The sequence below is a fragment of the Rhipicephalus sanguineus genome, chromosome 3, assembly GCF_013339695.2.
Source record: "Rhipicephalus sanguineus isolate Rsan-2018 chromosome 3, BIME_Rsan_1.4, whole genome shotgun sequence".
Taxonomy (NCBI): Eukaryota; Metazoa; Arthropoda; class Arachnida; order Ixodida; family Ixodidae; genus Rhipicephalus; species Rhipicephalus sanguineus.
The window spans coordinates 15,862,463-15,880,314 of NC_051178.1; the positions used below are offsets into that span (position 1 = coordinate 15,862,463).

At 50.5% G+C, this 17,852-nt stretch overlaps 1 protein-coding gene across 1 annotated transcript in view; it reads left to right on the forward strand.

The window, feature by feature from the left end:
• Window positions 1-17,852, forward strand: part of LOC119384815 (autophagy-related protein 16-1) — a 225,949-nt gene that overhangs the window by 174,130 nt on the left and 33,967 nt on the right. The window contains exon 12 of the mRNA XM_037652509.2: window positions 11,670-11,790. Coding sequence (XP_037508437.1) covers window positions 11,670-11,790 — 121 coding nt within the window. The remainder of the gene's footprint in view (window positions 1-11,669; window positions 11,791-17,852) is intronic.

The following is a 17,852-nucleotide window of genomic DNA, read 5'->3' on the forward strand; positions in this document are numbered from 1 at the left end:
TAATCGCACCCCGAGGAGCAATAAATGAGAGAGTCACAAGCGGTCACCCTTTGAGAGATTAGAAACCAGACTGCCATCAGCTTTGTGGGTGCGAGAAGCGATAACCACCCGAAGGACGAAACCGAAACCAGCCACACCGCTTGCGCGTGTTCTGATGTGCAAGTGAAAGCTGCTGCGCCGGTTTGAAAAGCAAAAGAAAAGAAAAAAATGAACACTGTCAGTCTGGACAATGTCAGGAGTGACATTGGCGCATGAAAAAAGTTCCATGTATTCCTGAAGCGTGGCAGCACATTCCAAGCAAAAGCAATGATCGAAAAAGGCGTTCGTTTTAAACTAGCCGCACCGCGGGCACGCTCATATGCGCAAGCGATAGCCGGTGCGAAAAAAGAAACAACAACAGAGAGACATCGGCGCGCGAAAAAAATTCCACGTATTCCTGAAGCGTGGTAGCACATGCCAAGAGTGATCGAAAAAGGCACGCATTTTTTCCGTGCTGCGAACGAGCTCGGTTGCGCAAGCGATAGCCGGTGCGCCACTTTCGGAAGCAAAAAAAAAAAAAAAAAAAAAAAAAACAAGGGTGATCCCTCTTTCGTAGGAATCGGTATACAGTATAACCTCATTCAGCGCCTCCTCTATCTTTCTGTGCCTGGGCGAAGGAGCGGAGCGCTATGGGAACCGACCGTCTGTGTTAGTGCGGCTTTTAGCCGCCAGGCGCCGCCACCCTAGTAGACCCGCCGTCGCATCGTCGCTCGCGGAAACGAATGCCGTGGCTGCATTCGAAGCTGCTGTATGGTTCAGTTTTCGGCTATATTCGGGTTGTTTAAAGTATAATGAAAACTTGTAAACTGGAATCATGAAGCACTTGTCGTTCTGGGCAACTGCCCATTTCGAAGCCATGTGTCTTTCGCGGCCATTTGATCGAGACGTTCGCGCGTCGTCTGCTAGCCCGATACCAGAGAGCGCATGCCAGTGATGCGCAGAAAATTGTTTTGTCGCCATTACGTTTGCTTGACCGAGAGTCGGTTTTTGACTGTCTGAAAGTCTATTTTCGAAAGCAGCATTTGCCAAGAGCTAATACTGAAAGCTTGGGCGCTTAAAGTTATCCGATGCGTGCTACCGTCTGCTGGTGTAGCACACTATACGCAAGCCTGGAGTTCATGCGCTAAATATCACAAAATGTCACTAGACTGCTTCCAGGGATATACGTGATCGCCCGTTTCCTTCGTAAAGCTTTTGAGAATTACATTTATTGCCACCGGGAGAAAGCAACAGCTGGTGCCAGAAAAAGAGGAACTATGCCAAGTGATTCCACCATTTCAGAGCTTAAACCAGTTAAATCGTGGTGGTACGTAAAACAAACAAAATTCAGCTGCATATGCCGCGCGCTTCCTGCAGCACTGACTGATGTGTGTGAACAGACGCTGTCGTTGAAGTATAAAGTCGTAGTGCCGACTCTCAACCAGGTGCATAGCCAGAAATTTTTTTCCGGGGGGGGGGGGGCACCTCTTTAATCTGAAGTGGGGGTTGGGGAAGTGTGATCGAGTGTCATTTAGAGCTTGTATGCCATGGCGAAAAAAAATTTCGGGGGTGTCACGGGCCCTGTGTGTCTTAGGTGAATGCATTTATCAGTAAAGGGAAATAAAAAAAAGAAGACAATGGCGATTTCTTTCAGTTCCATTTGCAGAGTGGAACACAACAGTATGACATACTAAGGCATTGGTGTAGTTGCAATAGCCTGAAATAGAAAATAAAACGCGAATACTATCAAACTCGAGTGCAAGTATCGAACCGGCAGCACTGCCTGACAGACTGCCTGCGGAATACGTACAGCGGGAATGGAAAGACACGCGAACATGCGGCATCTGCATCCTTTGCTGTTTTGCATTTATTTTCAAGTGGTTATAGCCTGGATGATTGATGAAAAGACGACGTCATTAATGACTCAATAAAAGACCATGTAGCATCTCTTTATTGCCACCACGGTTAGAGCGTGATGAAAACAGCGCGCCGCTATGTTCGCGTACTTATAAAAGCCTGCAAGAAGCACAAATGCAATTAAACTCTGATGCAAACACGAAATCGTGAGCTTCATAATACGCGTGGTCGTTCAGCGCCAGCTTCCCGTAGTCTACTTGCACAGCGCCACCACGCGGCAGCGGTGAGCGGACGCGGAGCGCGCGCTCGACGGCCTGAGGAGAGCAAAAAAATAGAGAAGGTGCTGCCTCATTACGACAGACCTTTTAGTGAAGAGGATTTTGGTTTGTTGTAAAGGGAGTATGCGAAATCCAAGTACTGTTGCAACAGACATTAATGGAAACACTGAATGGGTGAGAATAACAAAAAAAAAAAATTCTGAAAGTCGCATTTTCAGTTTCTGTAGCCCTTTTTCTATTTGGTTCCAAAATATCTTCACTGAAAGCTGCATAGAAGTGCTGTAAAAAATTTGTTGCACCTGCCGAGGTGGCAAAAGTTAATGCAGAACAGACAGACAGACAATGAACTTTAATGTGGTCCGGAGGGGCGACTTGGAAAGCCCCCTTCGGGGAGGAGCCGCCGCGGGCAACTCCCACGTCGGGACGGGCAGGCCATGCCTGACCGCCACGTCGCGGGCCCTCTGGATGGCCCGTAGCTGAACGGTGAGGTCGGAGCTCTTGAGTGCCTTCTGCCACTCTTCTTCCGTGGTTAGACGATCACGCTGCTGTAACGAGGGACACCACCAGAGCATGTGTTCTAAAGTGCAGAAAGCATCTCGGCAATCCGGACAATCGGGCTCGAACGAGTCCGCGTACCTGCTGACCCTAGCTAGGCTGGGATAGGGCCCAGTCTGCAGCATACGAAAGGTGGAAGACTGAGGCCTGGAGAGCTTGGTGTGCGGCGGGGGATATACCCTCCTGCCGAGCTTATAGTGCTTCGTGACCTCGTTGAACGTGTGGAGCGAGTCCTTGTGGAGCCCTGCGTATGCACCCGCGAGCAGCGTTTCCCCGGCGCAGTGGGTGAGTTCGCAGCGCACGGGCATGGGCCTGCTCGTTGGCGTTGGGAACAACGGGGGAGACCTGAGGCCTCATGTGGGCAGGGAACCAAGTGATGACGTGGGGGATGACGTTTCTGCCGCACAGCAGGGAGGCCGCCTCCCTCGAGACCGAACCCGGCGCGAAGGTCCTGGCCGCTGCCTGGGAATCCGTGTAGACCTGTGGCCTGCTCCTGTCCCGGAGGGCGAGAGCTACCGCCACCTGTTCTGCCAGTGCCGGGGACGAGCCCCACACCGATGCGGCGTTAAGGAGGTTGCCCCTGTAATCTACCACCGCCGCCACGAATCGGTCGGACGAACTGTACTGAGTGGCGTCGACGAACGCGACCGATCGCGGATCGCTGGCGACGGATTTGAGAGGCGCGGCCGCCCTGGCCCTTCGCCTGCCTGCATTGTGTTGTGGGTGCACGTTGCGCGGGATCGGCGAGACCATGGTGGCCTCCCGCGTTTGCGCGTCAAGCGCGCACCGCCTCTCCCTGATGGCAGTGGGATTGCATCCGAGCGCCTCCAGGACCCGCCTTCCCGCAGGCGAGGAAGAGAGCCTGGCGACCTGGGCCGTCTGCTGTGCCTCGACAACCTTGTCGAGGGTGTTGTGGACTCCCAGCTGCATAAGCTTCTCCGTGCTGGCTCCCATGGGGATGCCGAGCACCTTCTTGATGCTCTTACGCATCAGCGCCTCGAGCTTTGACCTTTCGTATCTGTGCCAGCGATGCGCGGTGGCCACGTACGTGATATTACTCATTAGGAAGGCGTGGTACAACCTGAGGAGGTTTTCTTCCCCCAGCCCTCCGCGGCTGTTGGAGACCCTGGTGATGAGCCTGACCATGTTGTCCGTTTTGGTGGCGATACGAGCGATCGTTTGTCCGTTACAACCGTTTGCCTCGATCAGCATACCGAGTACGCGGATGACCTCAACTCTTGGGATGACCTGTCGAATGGCTGTGTGAATGGAGATGTTGACCTTCCCCAGAGGGACCTGCCCCTTGGGGATGCACCCCCTCCTCGTCGGGCGATACAAAAGAAGTTCGGACTTAGACGGGGAGAGCCGGAGCCCCGTGCCCTTCAAGAATTCCTCCGTGCAGCTCAGGGCCGCCTGTAGGGATTTCTCAACTCTACCTTCCCTGCCGCCGTTGCACCACACCGTGATGTCATCGGCGTAAAGAGTGATTAACGCCGTCCACTTTAGAGAGGCGGGTGGAGAGGCCGCGCATGGCGACGTTGAAGAGAAGAGGCGAGATTACCGACATCTGAGGAGTGCCCCTCGCCCCCAGCTCGAAAGGATCAGACGTTACCTCGCCCACCTTGAGGGTGGCGCACCTGCCCTGAAGGAACGAAGTGACGAAACCGTGAAACTTGCACCCAAGTCCCATGTCCGAAATGGAATCCAGGACGTGCTTATGCAAAACGTTATCAAAGGCCTTTTCGAGATCCAGCGCCAGGATACCCCTGACGTCTCCGGTGTCCCTATCAATGATCTGGTGCTTAATGAGCTTTGACATCCTTAGTGGACAGGGATGGGCGAAATCCCATCATGTTGTAGGGGAAGATTTCGTGTTCCTCGATATACCTAGATATCCGGTTGTGAATGACGTGTTCCGCAACATTTCCCACACACGATGTGAGCGAGATCGGTCGCAGGTTGCTTAGGCCGGAGGTTCAACCTGACTTTGAAATAAGAATTACTGCCGCTAGCTTTCAATCGTCCGGGATGTCACCCGTATCCCACATGCAATTGATCTCGTCTGTTAAGGTGACAATGGCCTTTTCGTCCAGATTGCGAAGTAGCCTGTTCGAAATGCCGTCCGGCTGCGGGGCTGATCGGCCATTAAGGTTGAAAAGTGCTTCACAGACCTCCGTTTTAGAGAAGGGAGCGTCGAGGTCCTCCCTCTGGAGGCCCCGGCAGTGGGGATAGTCCGCGTCGCCCGAGGGACCCATCGGTAGGTATATGTCGGCCAATGACTGGAGAATGTCGTCCGCCGTGGAGCCCTCGTGTTTGGCTTCGTGTAAAACCCTATCCATGGCTAGTCTCTGATTTGACTTGGAGGCCGACTCCCCTAGGAGCTGCTTCAAGAGGTTCCACTTGCCTCCCGTGCGCATTTGCCCGTCGACCGAGTTGCAAAGCTCGTCCCACTGCTGCTTAGCAAGCGTGCGACAGTGTTCCTCAATGGTGCGATTGAGTTCGGCTATCCTCTTACGGAGTCTATGGTTGAGCCGCTGCCCCTTCCACCTGGCTAGGAGAGCGGCCTTTGCCTCGAAGAGGTGAGCGAGACGACTGTCCATCCTGTCCACCTTGAGGTCCGTGCGGAGTCTTGGTGGCGGTCTCGGCGTCCCATTTCAATTATGACAACCAGTCTCTGTATGTTCCGCTGTCTTTCCTTCCATGATTTTGCAAAAGAGGTCCCAATCCGTGACCATAAATTCGCGCGGGGGCCTGCTCGACACCTCGAAGGAGGTGGCCAAGATGAAGTGGTCACTACCCAAGTTCTCGTGCAGGTTACGCCACGAGGTCGGCCCCACCCCCTTGATGAAAGTAAGGTCCGGCGTGGAGTCCCTAGTGATTGAAGTGCCCGTTCTGGTGGGGAAGGACGGATCCATCAAGAGTACGAGCGCGTGATCGGTGGCTGTTTGCGAGAGGTCACTCCCCTTTACTGTCGAGGATGGGTAGCCCCACTCGCGGTGTGGAGCGTTGAAGTCACCCACGACCACCAGCGGTGCGCCCGCCGCCGGCCCCGCGGCCTTCGCCACGAGGGACGCGAAGTGGTGTCTGTGGTCCCTGGGGGAACTGTATATGTTGAGAATAAAGATACTGGACTTGAGCCAGGCGTTGGGAATGATCCCACTTAGTGAATGCGCGACCTTGCTGTGGTCCATGCGCATGGAGTGTACGATAAAAGAACATCGCTTGAACACGAGGAAGCAAATGCCCCTCGTGCCCTCGCCAAAGACCGAGTGAGACCTGTAACCCTGCAGCGAAACTGCCTCCCCGAGAGTTTCCTGTAGTAAAAAGACGTGCGGCTTGCGCTCGCGTGAACGAACGAACTGCTGCAGGACCGCCCTTTTCGGCAGGAACCCGGCGCAGTTCCATTGCCAGATTAGGAATCTGTTATCCTGACCCGCCATGTTTGGAGCTTTTGCTTGTCCTTTCATTTGGTGAACCACGTCTCATACCCTCCGCTTCTTGGGGTAGACCATTTCTAGCCACTCCCGAGAACCCAGCGTTGGAGTCTGCGATACTGACCCAAGTTTCGAGGGTGTCAACCGTGTTCATGAGAGCAGTCACCATTTCTACTAAGGTCATGACTGCGCCTTGGAGGCTATTTACCGATTCCCTAAGATCCTTCATGGAGTTCGTAATCTCACTTTTGAATTCCTCAAGTTCCCGTTCTCCCTCAGTGGGGGCCACGAGGGCCCGCGTGAGGGCCCTGGGGAGCTCCCCAGGGGCCGGCGAGGGCGGCACGGATGAACACGACTTGCGAAAAGACTTGAACTGGGCCCTGAGCTCCTTCAATGCAGTTCTGAGCTGCGCGTTCTCCTGCTCTAATTGCGCGATTCTAGGATTGCTCTGCTCTGGCGGTGAACCCTTCGTTACCTTTGGAGGCTTTGGCTTGACTCGATCAGCCCAGGTGGTCTCCTCGATCCGGACACTCGAGTGAGAGCGTCCACTGGACCGCCAGCAGCGGCCGGCTGGCGTGGCGGAGCGCCCCCTCGAGGACGCTCTTGGCACGTTCGGATCATGTCCCTGGCAGCTAGTCGTCCCCTGCGGCGCAGGTGTTTCTTCGGCGCGCTTCCGCTGCCTCCTCCTGCGACGGACGACATAGGGCACTTGGAAGCGTTGCTTGCAGGCCTTGTCTGCTGCAAGATGAGGCCCTCCGCAGAGGGCGCACTTGGGCGAGCACTCGTGGTCTTCCGCAAGAGACGCTGTTCCGCATCCCCTGCAAATTGTTTTCTCCGGGGCCGAGCACACGTTGGCATGGTGATTCAGCCTCCCGCAGGCGTAGCAAACGTCCGTCTGGCATCTGTAAAGCGTACAGTGAAGCATGCTGACGCCACACATGACATAATTCGGCACTCCGAATCCGTCGAAAAGGACGATGATCGTGGTGGTGTCCTTGATACGTTTCACTTCGAGGGCCTTGGGGTTTCTCGGCTGGATGGTCATGTCATGCAGCTGATTGTGGTCAAAGTCGAGGTCGACGCCCCGCACGATCCCTTTGCATGTGTTATCCGGCGCCGCAAGGTACGAGTTGACTTTGTATCGGGCGGACCCCACGAGTAGAGCTTCCACCCTTGCTTAAGCGCCGGCGTTCTTTTCCGTCGGTGTACTCACGACAAAGATGTTTTGGACGATGTCCCCTTCAGTCTCGGCCGGGGCGAGTTGTGCCGCCATGGCAAGGGCCTGTGTCACCTTGATCTGGCTGATTCTCCTGACGTCCATGCCACCCCTGGGGCGGATGATGATCCTAAAGTGCTCCCTCGGCAGGCAAGGGAGCCTTGAGGTCGCGGTGAGGCGTTTTTTGATGACGATGGCGGCGGGGGTGTGGGACCCGCCGCGTTGTGTCGAACTTTCCCGGCTGTTGACATCGGGCTGGCTTTGTGACTTGCGCTTGGAAATGGCCGTGGTCCATCCGGACTCCAGGCACTCTTCGGGGGTGATGTCCTCCCCCTCGACCGTGACGTGCATGGACATTCTTGGGAGTAGTGAACCCCGGTGGCGTGCGAGAGCTAGGCCTCGCCGCGCCTAACAACCGTGCGACCGGATCGGAGTGAAAAAGTCGCGAAAATGGCACCACCCACCGGCAAAAACTTGATATCGGCATGGTCCTTAGGCGAACTGTGTCGAATGGTGCGAAAACTCGTTGAAGATGAGACGTTTTTCCAGCCGAAAACATTTACTAAAGTGGGAGCCAATGTTCGCGCGTCCGCACTAGTCGGCGCCCCCTGGCGACCACTTAATGCAGAAATCACAAAAAAAAAACCTGTAGTTTTTAAAAAATTATAGCTCTGCAACGGGGCAACTGGGTGCTGCCATTTTGGGCTCGTCGGAAAGAGCATTTCTTCGTATTCAATCTCCTAGCTTCAGCTAGCTCCTCCATTCAGAAACAAGTGTACAAAAAGCAAACAATTAATGTTCATTTTGAGGCCTCCTATTGCCTGGTTCTGCCATGTTGCTCCAGCACGTCTCGCCATTGGACCGATGCTTGCTCCGGGAGAGCATCGTCTACTGCTTGTGCGTTGCGAGGTCACAACTGTCGAAAATCGCGCCACTTAGTGATGCGTTCTGTGTTCGTGGGTCGACAACAATTTAGGATATAATTAGGCTTTACCTTGGCCACTTTAAGCAGAAGCTCAATCGTCAGATTACGATATCACGCCGCACTCGTCACGAACATCGCAGACGCATGTCTCGGACCGACTGTAATAGCATTGACTTTTTGGACCCGTGGTTAGAGGTTCTGCTCATCAGCTCTTCGTACCTCGTGAGGAAGATCATCCGGGGACAACTCTGTACTTGCGATCGAGTATGACGTACTTTGAAACATCAGGCACCGCGGCCAAGCACATTGCAGCCGAGCTTTCTGCTCGAAGTCGTTGCTAAGACTAACTCCACTCATGGCGCCCACGTACGAGACGAATCCAAACATTGCGGGCAAGAACATCACACTAGGGGGCATGCGAAAGCGAAGAAGCCGCAATGTGCTCCGTCGCAAGCAAGGAATCACATCGCCCGCTGGCTCCTTGGAACCGCAGAAGGGCAATTTACACTTCGGCAGCGTACCCCCCGGCCAAGCTCATTGTGCAGTGAGCGCTCGGAGCAGAGGTGGCAGCAGCTAGCAATTTCACGCGTCAGCGCCCCAAAATGCAAGACCAAGCACGCTGCGTGCTGACTTTCTTTGCCGTGGCTATGCATAATTGATTATTGACAGACCGAAGATCAGCGGCCTTTGTTCTAAAAACGGTACGTCGATATCCAGCACGATATTCCCATCCCGAAGTATGCCAAACAATGTTTGAAGTTGGAAGTTATTGAATTTGGAATGTCTGTGGTAAAAAGTCCGTTGTAAAGGGGTCCTGACCACCTTGCTGACCTCACATTTTCAATTACAGTAGACTCTCGTTAAACGGAACCTAAAGGGACTAGGAAAATGTGTTCCATTTAACAGGAGTTCCGTTTCCTGAGAAATGAGCAGGGGTGCAGAATTCATGTACGAAACCAATCATATCAGATTCAGTTGTTCCATTTAAGCAGCAGTTTCGTTTAACAGATTTCCGTTTACTGAGAGTCTACTGTATATCCAAATGTCCGTTGTGCCAGAATCCGTTGTAAACGAAGCTCAATCAATAGAACAGATAGGGAGCTTGGCATAACACCACAAATTGGTCTGTAGTATCCAAATGTCTGTTGTAAGCAGATCCGTTTTAACGAGGTTATACTGTAACACGAAAGTGAAACATGTCTTCACTGGAGTAGTTGAGCGTTTATTGTGCATTGTTTCGCCACAAAGGCGCAGGAATAAATGCTGTAGCAACAAATTGGAATGTCATGCGAAGAACGGCAAGCAGCTCGAAACTTACAGCGCGCTCTAAAGCAGAAAGGACGCACGCAAAGAACATACACAGGACGAGCTCAAACTAACAACTGTCACAATCGTTACTTCTTTGTGTGTGAGCAGCGCTCTCCTTTCGGAAACACGGCCACTGCAGTGAGCGAAGTGACCCATGTGCTCTCTGTAACATCAACGGAATCTTGCGGGAAAAGGACAAAACGTACAAATCGCCCCCATCACGAGATGAGCACACGCGCACGAGAGACACCCCCTGTAAAAGCGCGCTTGCATAGAAACACGTGGGATGTCGAACTTTAAAGCGTGCCCTGTGCGCCCTTCGCGCCATCTCGCTAGTGATAACAAGAACACGCTGAAGCCACCGAGCTCGCCAATGGTAAATGCTGTATGGAAATAGCTTGGCCGTTAGTAAGCTGAAGAACGTACACTCTGTGGTCGAGTGGTTTCGTGCCGCGTGCTGCGGAGCGAGGGGTCGTAGGTTCAACTCCCGGCAACGGAACTTTTTATTCTAGTTTTTTTCTTTGCCATCTGTTAGTATTTATTGTTAGTTATTAGTACATATACGGCATCACCTAACAGACACCAAAGGGTTTTCGTTGTACATGTACGGCATAGCCTGTATGTTTAAAACGCACGCCTTTTTTTATCATTTCTCTTGCTTGACGTGTGCTGCCACACTTCGGGAATATGTGGAATTTTTTTTCATGTGCGGATGTCTCTGCGTTGTATTTTTTGTTTTGCTCCCCAAAGCGGCGCACCGGCTATCGCTTGCCCATCCGAGCGCATTCGTGGTGCGGCTGGTTCAAAACACACGCCTTTTTGGATCATTTCTCTTGCTTGGCATGTGCTGCCACGCTTTGGGAATACGTGGAATTTTTTTGATGTGTTGATGTCTCTCTGTTTTTTCTCTTTTTTGCTCTTTTACTTCCTGATGCGGTGTGGCGGCTTTTGCTTGCGCATCAGAACGCCCGCACGTGGTGCGGCTGGTTTCGATTTTGTCCTTCGGCTGGTTATCACTTCTCACGCCCGCAAAGCTGATGGCTGTCTGGTTTCTAATCTCTCAAAAGGTGACCACTTGTAACTCTCTCATTTATTGCTCCCTGGGGCGTGATTGCATCTGTTTCCGTGCAGTGCTAAATTACACAAACGCCGCCGCCGTGGTTGCGTTCCCTGTTTTGGGGAGCACAAACATTTTTTACCGGTACTCTGGTGTGCTTATTTTCCAATGTGTGTGAGCTATGTTTAGTACAATGCATAATGTTTATTTATAAAATGTCGTATAAGTGTTTTTTTTTTTTTAGGATTTTGTTTGATGTTACTACGAATAAACCTTGTGTATGTAACAAAAAAATGATCTTTTTTGTCACTTTACGGTCACGGAAAAAAAATTTCGGACATTTTTTTTCTGAAATAGAATCATCTGAAGAATTAATTTGAGCAATAAAAAAATTACATGGTTTTGGACTGCATATTGTGAAAAAATTTGACGCTCAAAGGGCTAATAAATGTCCATGTGTTTGTTTGCTCGACAGTGTGACTGTGTCCGTTTGTTCAGAGAGCGGCCCTTTCAGATCCCACACTGGCTGCCCAACGTGGAGCTCTTGGAGCATTGGACGACAGTCTTAGTGGTTCGGACCAATTTTTATTTGAGCCGGATTAGAGTAGGCCTAGGTGGGGCTTTTGATCGCTAGCATCGGCGGCCTGCTTTCTTGAGAGAGAAGATTGTTTGCTGTGGCGTGTTTGAACTTGTCAGCACGCTAAGAGTTTTTGTTCTCAGATTGGTTGCTGTGCCATATTTGAATGCAAATTGTCTTGATTACAAATTTATTTGCTGAACACTCTGTCTAAATGCAGTAAAATCCTCAATTGCTTTTGCAGTTGGCTCATTAGGGTTGCTCATTATATGCGATCTAGGTCTGGAGCAATCTTGTGGTATTTACAGTGATGTATAGCAAAAAAATGACGGTTGTGTAAGGCATTTTTTTTCCCACTGTGATTGTGCTGTGCCATGTTTTACCAGCAGCCTCAACTCTCTGGATGTTGGGCTTAACCGATGGGATTCTCATGGCTCTCTGCAGCACACACTCACTGGCCACAGTCGTAAAGTCCTGGCGGCCAAGTTTCTGGGCGACACAGGGCGAGTGGCCTCGGGAAGCCACGATCGCACCCTCAAGATCTGGGACCTTCGTAGCCGAGCCTGTGAGTTCAACCCTCCTCCCATGGCCAGTGTTAAAAGCATTTTGTTTTAAACATTGTTGTTGTCATCGCATTCCCATACAAACTGTTTCTTAATGTTCATAACGCAGCAGTCATGCCAGTGATGGGTTTGTGCAACTAAGGTATGGGCAGTGGTGTCGCTGCACTTGGCCTGGCACACACATGGCTGCAGCGGGTCCTGGAATATTTACTAACCCTAAGTCTTGTAAAAAGTCGTGTAAGCATGCTCACAGCAAATGCTTCTGTATGTGTGGCAACATTGATTGAGCTGAGAAAAGACAGGGACACAGCTTTGTTTGTGTGGGGCTTGTATGGTTGAATCGTGACATTTTGTATGTTTTTAGCACTTGCTTGGGCAATTGTATCACAACATTTTATGTGCGTCTAGCATTGTGTGCATAGGTCGGCATACTCAGTCACGCGTTGACTTGCTCAGAGTAAGATCGAGCTGTGAGGCTGAGTTTGAGTGAGCCCAGGTGAGTACAGTGAAATCTCGGTATAACGAACTTCAGGGGACCGCGAAAAAATGTTCGCTATTCTGAAAGGTCGTTATAGTGAAAGCCCAAAAATTTACCATAACAATAGAATTTCAGTAACGCAAACGTCCTACCTTTGCAACGGTACGTCCTTGAACTCGTTTCTCACAACAATGCACTCGTGAACGTCAGACAAGGCACGTTTATTTGAAATAGTCCGTGATCGTTTTTTGACGGGTGCAGCACAAACTCTGCGTCACGAACGATTCTAGACCGTCCGCATTTTTATCCGCCGCTTCGGTCGCTGTTCCGCTTTTTTCTATGAATATGCGGAGTTTCCTCAAGTAGTCCGACGCATCTGTGGCCGACACGGACTCGTCGCGATCTTCGGGTGCTACCGTGACATCGTCGTCCATGTCATCGCTGCAATCCTTTAAGGCCCAACTGCATGCATGCGAGTTTTGAGCGACGGCCGACAGGATTTGCTGTCGCGGAGGGCCATCCATCGCCGTCGCTTGTCGCAGGGGTGCAATCGCGAAACGATGCTATTTCCGATTCCACACGGCTGGCTGATCGCGCTGATAACGCGAACGGACCGTCGTTCTGACCACTGGCCAAGCGCGAAAAGCACGAAAGGCATCCCAGGTTTCTGGAAAGCCAGAAAACATCGCTTGTCGCCCGGAAGTGGGCATGACGATATCCAACAACATGGCAGCATCTCTGACCCTTGCTTCGGTTGCAATTTGCTCGTGATGCTTCCAATCGGCGCGTACTTCAAGGAATGCAAGTTATAGACTACCTTCTTTACAGCCCCATCTCACGCGGAGAGCGAGGCAGCGGCCGTATTTTGTCGTTATTTATGATCGACGGTTCGTTTTGATGTTTCGGTGGTAGCTTGCTGCATTGGTGGTAGCTTGCTGCAATGTCAACATCGTCGTCGTGTGAGGTAGCCCTTCTGCCTGCGAAGCAACGATGTGAGGCGCTGCGGCTTTTCTTAAACGTTCTATGACAGCAAGAGGAAACGTTGTCGAGATGCGCCTCGTGGACTAACCCCAACATAACGCAGTTTGCAAAGTGCGACGTAGCGTAGGCAGCGTACGCTTCCGGGCGCCCCATGAGATCACAGCAGATACTACTGCCGCGGTTAAACATAAGATTGCGAAAAAAGGAAGTCCCGAAACGCTTTTATGGCATCTTTATCTCAAACAAGACATTAATAAATTTGGCATGTTGTCATTCATCTACTCTGTAATTCTTTTTCGTAATTTGCCTGCGTGCGCGCAATAGTTTTCAATCGAGCAGCGCGACGGAGCCCGTTTGTCGCAGCCGCCTTCGCTCGAAAGTCGCGTGCTATGCATGCAGTTGGGCCTTTACAAAACCTGATGCGTTGTCGCCTCCGCAACCATTCCGCAACGAAGGGGAAAAAAAAAAAAAAGTTCTCCGCCCGCGTCTTTCTCCTCCCGTGCCATCTCAGGTTTTAGCGGGAGGGCATCCGCTCTTCGCGCTGCGTCGTCTGCTACCTTACAGCTCCGACTGCCATGACCGATACACTGAAATCGAAGAATCCTCGCATTTCGGGATATAAGTTCGTAGTACTGAGGTGTTGTTAAGATTACACGGGAATTAAATAACGGTCGTTATTCTGAAATGTTCGTTATTCTGAAGTTCGTAGTAGCGAAATATTTTTACATTGAAACTATAAGCAGTCGGCACGGGATTTCTTAAAAGTTCGTTAATTTGAAATGTTCGTTAATGTGGTGTTCGTTGTAACGAGATTTGACTGTAATATTTTGGTGACTTTGAGTCTGAGTGAGTTCGGTTGAGACAAATTTTAGTGATTCTGAGTGCGATTGAGTCTGGTTGAGGAACATTTTGATGAGTCTGAGCCTGAGTGTGCCCTAAGCACAAATATATTTCTTGGGTGAGTCTGAGTGAGTTCCAAATTTTTTTGTTGACCTATGGTGATGACTACTCAACTTCAGCATTACTATCAGCCTTATGACGGCTCACGTTGACACTCAGTTCTACTCGCAGATACTTCAACGCACTTGCGTTCATACGCCAGCGGAATATTTATTGATCCGAGGCGTGCCTGGACATCCCCCTCCTCACAAAATATTTCAAAGGAAGTTCTTGATAAAAATATCTCGTGTTACTCGTACCTTTCGGCCTTGAGGAGGCATTCATGCCATTTTCGCATCTCTCACTTGTAGATGTCATGCTCACTTGTAATTAATTCCACACCGACAAATCACATCACATATCACTGCCATAATTTTATACTCTATACAGCCATAGAACACCCCGTAATTGTAATCGTTGGTCATTGCCAACACCACATCAAAGACATGGCCCTTGCTCCACAAAACCCCGCTAATCATCATTACTCATATCTTTCAATAAAATAGTCCTTACTGGATTGCAATCACTTATAGCTCGTATGTGAAGGTACGAGATGAAAATGCGTATCGTAGAGCACTGATCATGCGAGATATTGTCGTTTAAGGGCGTTGACATCCTGATCGAAAAACCGAATTAAACGCCAACGGCCTGATGAGTCGACTCACTCAGACTCAGATCGAGCCGTGAGTTTGAGCCTGAGCGAGCGCGAGCGAGTAATATTTAGGTGAGTTTGAGTCCAAGTGAGAACAATTTTATTGAGTCTGAGTCCGAGTGAGTCTGGTTGAGGAAAATTTTGGTGAGTCTGAGTCCGAGTGAGCTCCACATTTTTTGCCGATCTACGATTGTGTGTTTCAGTAAATGCATGTGCGAACCACACCCAGAAAATCCAAATTTCAGAAGTCATGGTTGAACAATGACAAATATCAAGAATGGCTTGTGTTGGACGTGTCAAATCCACAGAAGAGAAAGTGCAAAGTTTTCTGTAAGTACTTTGGCGTCACTGTCGTGGGGAAGTCGGCACTAAAAAGTCCCCTAGAAAGTGCAAAACACCGAAAACACGCAAGCAGCCGGGCTTAGCTGCGTGTTTAAGAGTTAAGAGCTTCCTGACGATCTCGGAACATCAGCTGAATGAACCATACCCAGCACTGTCGCACTCGTTAAACTTGATGGTTGCATACAACAAGGATGAACTTGTAATGGATGCAGAAATCTTGTGGGCATCGAAGGTCAACATCGCACTATTCATATCATTCATCATCATAGATGAGATTATAGTTCAACCCATTCGCTGCCGTCTGCCGTGCACTTGTGCTGCGTGATTTTTAGCGGAAGTGCGGATGCGTGAAACACGCTCCCTTTTCTCTGTGCCATAAGCACCTACCCAAAATATTTGCTAGAAAACACATCAAAGTTCTCAGAAAAGTTCATGTTTTGTGACATAGATGTGAAGACTTGCCGCTGGCAGGGACTGAACCTGCAGCCTCCGGAAGCAAGAAACCTTAAGAAAGGGAAAATAGACAACCACCCGATTTTGTAGCACGAAGCCACAAGGAAATCCGTATGGATTTCCTTGAGGCTTTGTGCTACAAAATCGGGTGGTTGTCTATTCTCCCTTTCTTAACCCTTCCGCCACCTTGCGGGATTCCGCAGAACTGACTGCAAACGAGGAACCTTGTTTCCGGAGGCTGCAGGTTGGTAGTGAGCGTTCCGTCTTCGTTGTCTCTGTGTACATTGACCTCTGTGCTGCGCCATCTTAACGAAAAATTTTGACAGCCGTTCAGCTGCATGTATGAAAACATGCCTGGCAAGCAATTTTTCAGCGATGACAAGAAAGATATAATTACAGAGCTTGTGTAGAAGTGCGAGGCATTGATCAAAAATAAGAAATCGGACACAATGTTGCTGGCAGAGTACTGCAGAGAAGCACGCTTTCGGTGTGAGGAGCGAGGTAAGGAGACATGCAGGTTGCCCTAGCAATACCTTAGCTTGAGAAAGCACCAAAAGAGGCCTCGGAGGAGGAACCTTGGTAAGGAGCATTCTAGAATATGCGATAAGGTCCCATCAGGCAGTTCAGGCACTGAGGTAAGGAGCATTTCAAAATACGGGCCTAAAAGGGTCAAGGTGGTGAAGTGGGACTGCGGAACTTTTGCTAGACTTTGTCTTGCGACAGGGCGGCTGCAGGCCACAAGGAGCCACGCGGAGCTGAAGAAGCAAAGCTCGGGCAGATCCACGTACTACCCATCGTTCTCACCCTAGCCGAAGCACCATGCAAATCGGCTCCCATAGACACCAGCGCCAGATATCCCTCGAGCTTACGGTTATGAAACTCGTGCTGCTATCTTTTTCGGCCGTATTGCCTCCAGAGTTGCCACTTCAGCTTATAAGCAGATTTGTGCTCCGTTTTTCACCGAGACACTTGTAGAATTTTGTAGTCGCTTGTCGCATTGTCTTGGGGTTAATTGCCTTTTCCAGTGCTTTTTCTGCTCTGCCTGGTGCAAAGAACCAGGCAGAGCGAATATAGGCTATGTCCTCTTAAAGAATAAAGAAAGAAAAAAGTGGGGGTTGTGTGGTTTTGGGCACTATGGTGCACCTTTGGCGCTTTGCCAGAGAGCATGAAGCGGAATGGTGACGTGCCAGCCTCCCTCAACATTTGTGTGGCACTGAATGGTGCCCCTCACAACAGGAAACGGAAAATAGCGAGGTTTTTTTTTTGTTGTTATAAATTACGAGCCACAGGAGGGGGGGGGGGGGGGGAGGGGGAAGAAGGAAGGAGAGGAGAGGGAGAGAAACGCAAGTATTTTTTGAAAATACATATTGGACTCGGGTCGGCACACTGCTTGCTCCTTGCTGGGGAGTCTAGACACAAACAGGGAGCCATGCTGCATGCGTGGCCTCCAACTCTTACCTTTCAGGGCTATACTTAATTGTGCGAGGAATCAGGACTTTGTTAATGAGAAACTGGCTACGATACTCACACTGTGGCCAGTGGCGTAGCCAGGGGGGGCCACACCAGGCCCATGCCCCCCCTGAAATTTTTTTGCCGTGGCATACAGAGTACAAAATGACACTCGACATCTGCTAGCCCCCACTTCAGATCAAGGAGGTGCCTCCCCCCCCCCCCCCAAAAAAAAAAAAAAAATTTCTGCCTATGCTCCTGACTGTGGCCTCACGTGAAGGACAATAAATAAGCCAACAAACAAACAACAACAACATATGAATACCCATGGCATTACCTTTCCATTTCTGTTCTCTGCACCTTGTGCTTGCTCATGCATTCTTAAGCAAATGGCACACTTAAAGATGTGTCATGTAATTGACTGCAGGTGGACAGCTCACTACAAAAGACAGCCTTCAAACAATGAATGAAACCTACAGACAATTAAGCTAAGGAAAGTGTAAGGGACATTATTTGTCGTTTCTTTAAAGGGGTCATGAAGCACCCCTTGGGCTTGTTGAAAAAACACATCCTGCGGAAAGCTGACACGGCTATGAACTGCTCTGCCAAATATTACAGTCATGCGCGCCGCGTAAAGGCCACAAGCGGAGCGCGAAGTTGCCATTTCCCCAGGCACCCTCTTTTCAAACAGATGGCGGTTCTCACTCTCGTCGGTGGGCGGCGCGTCTGCCCGTTGACGTCGCAGATCTGCCTGTTGATGTCGCAAGAGA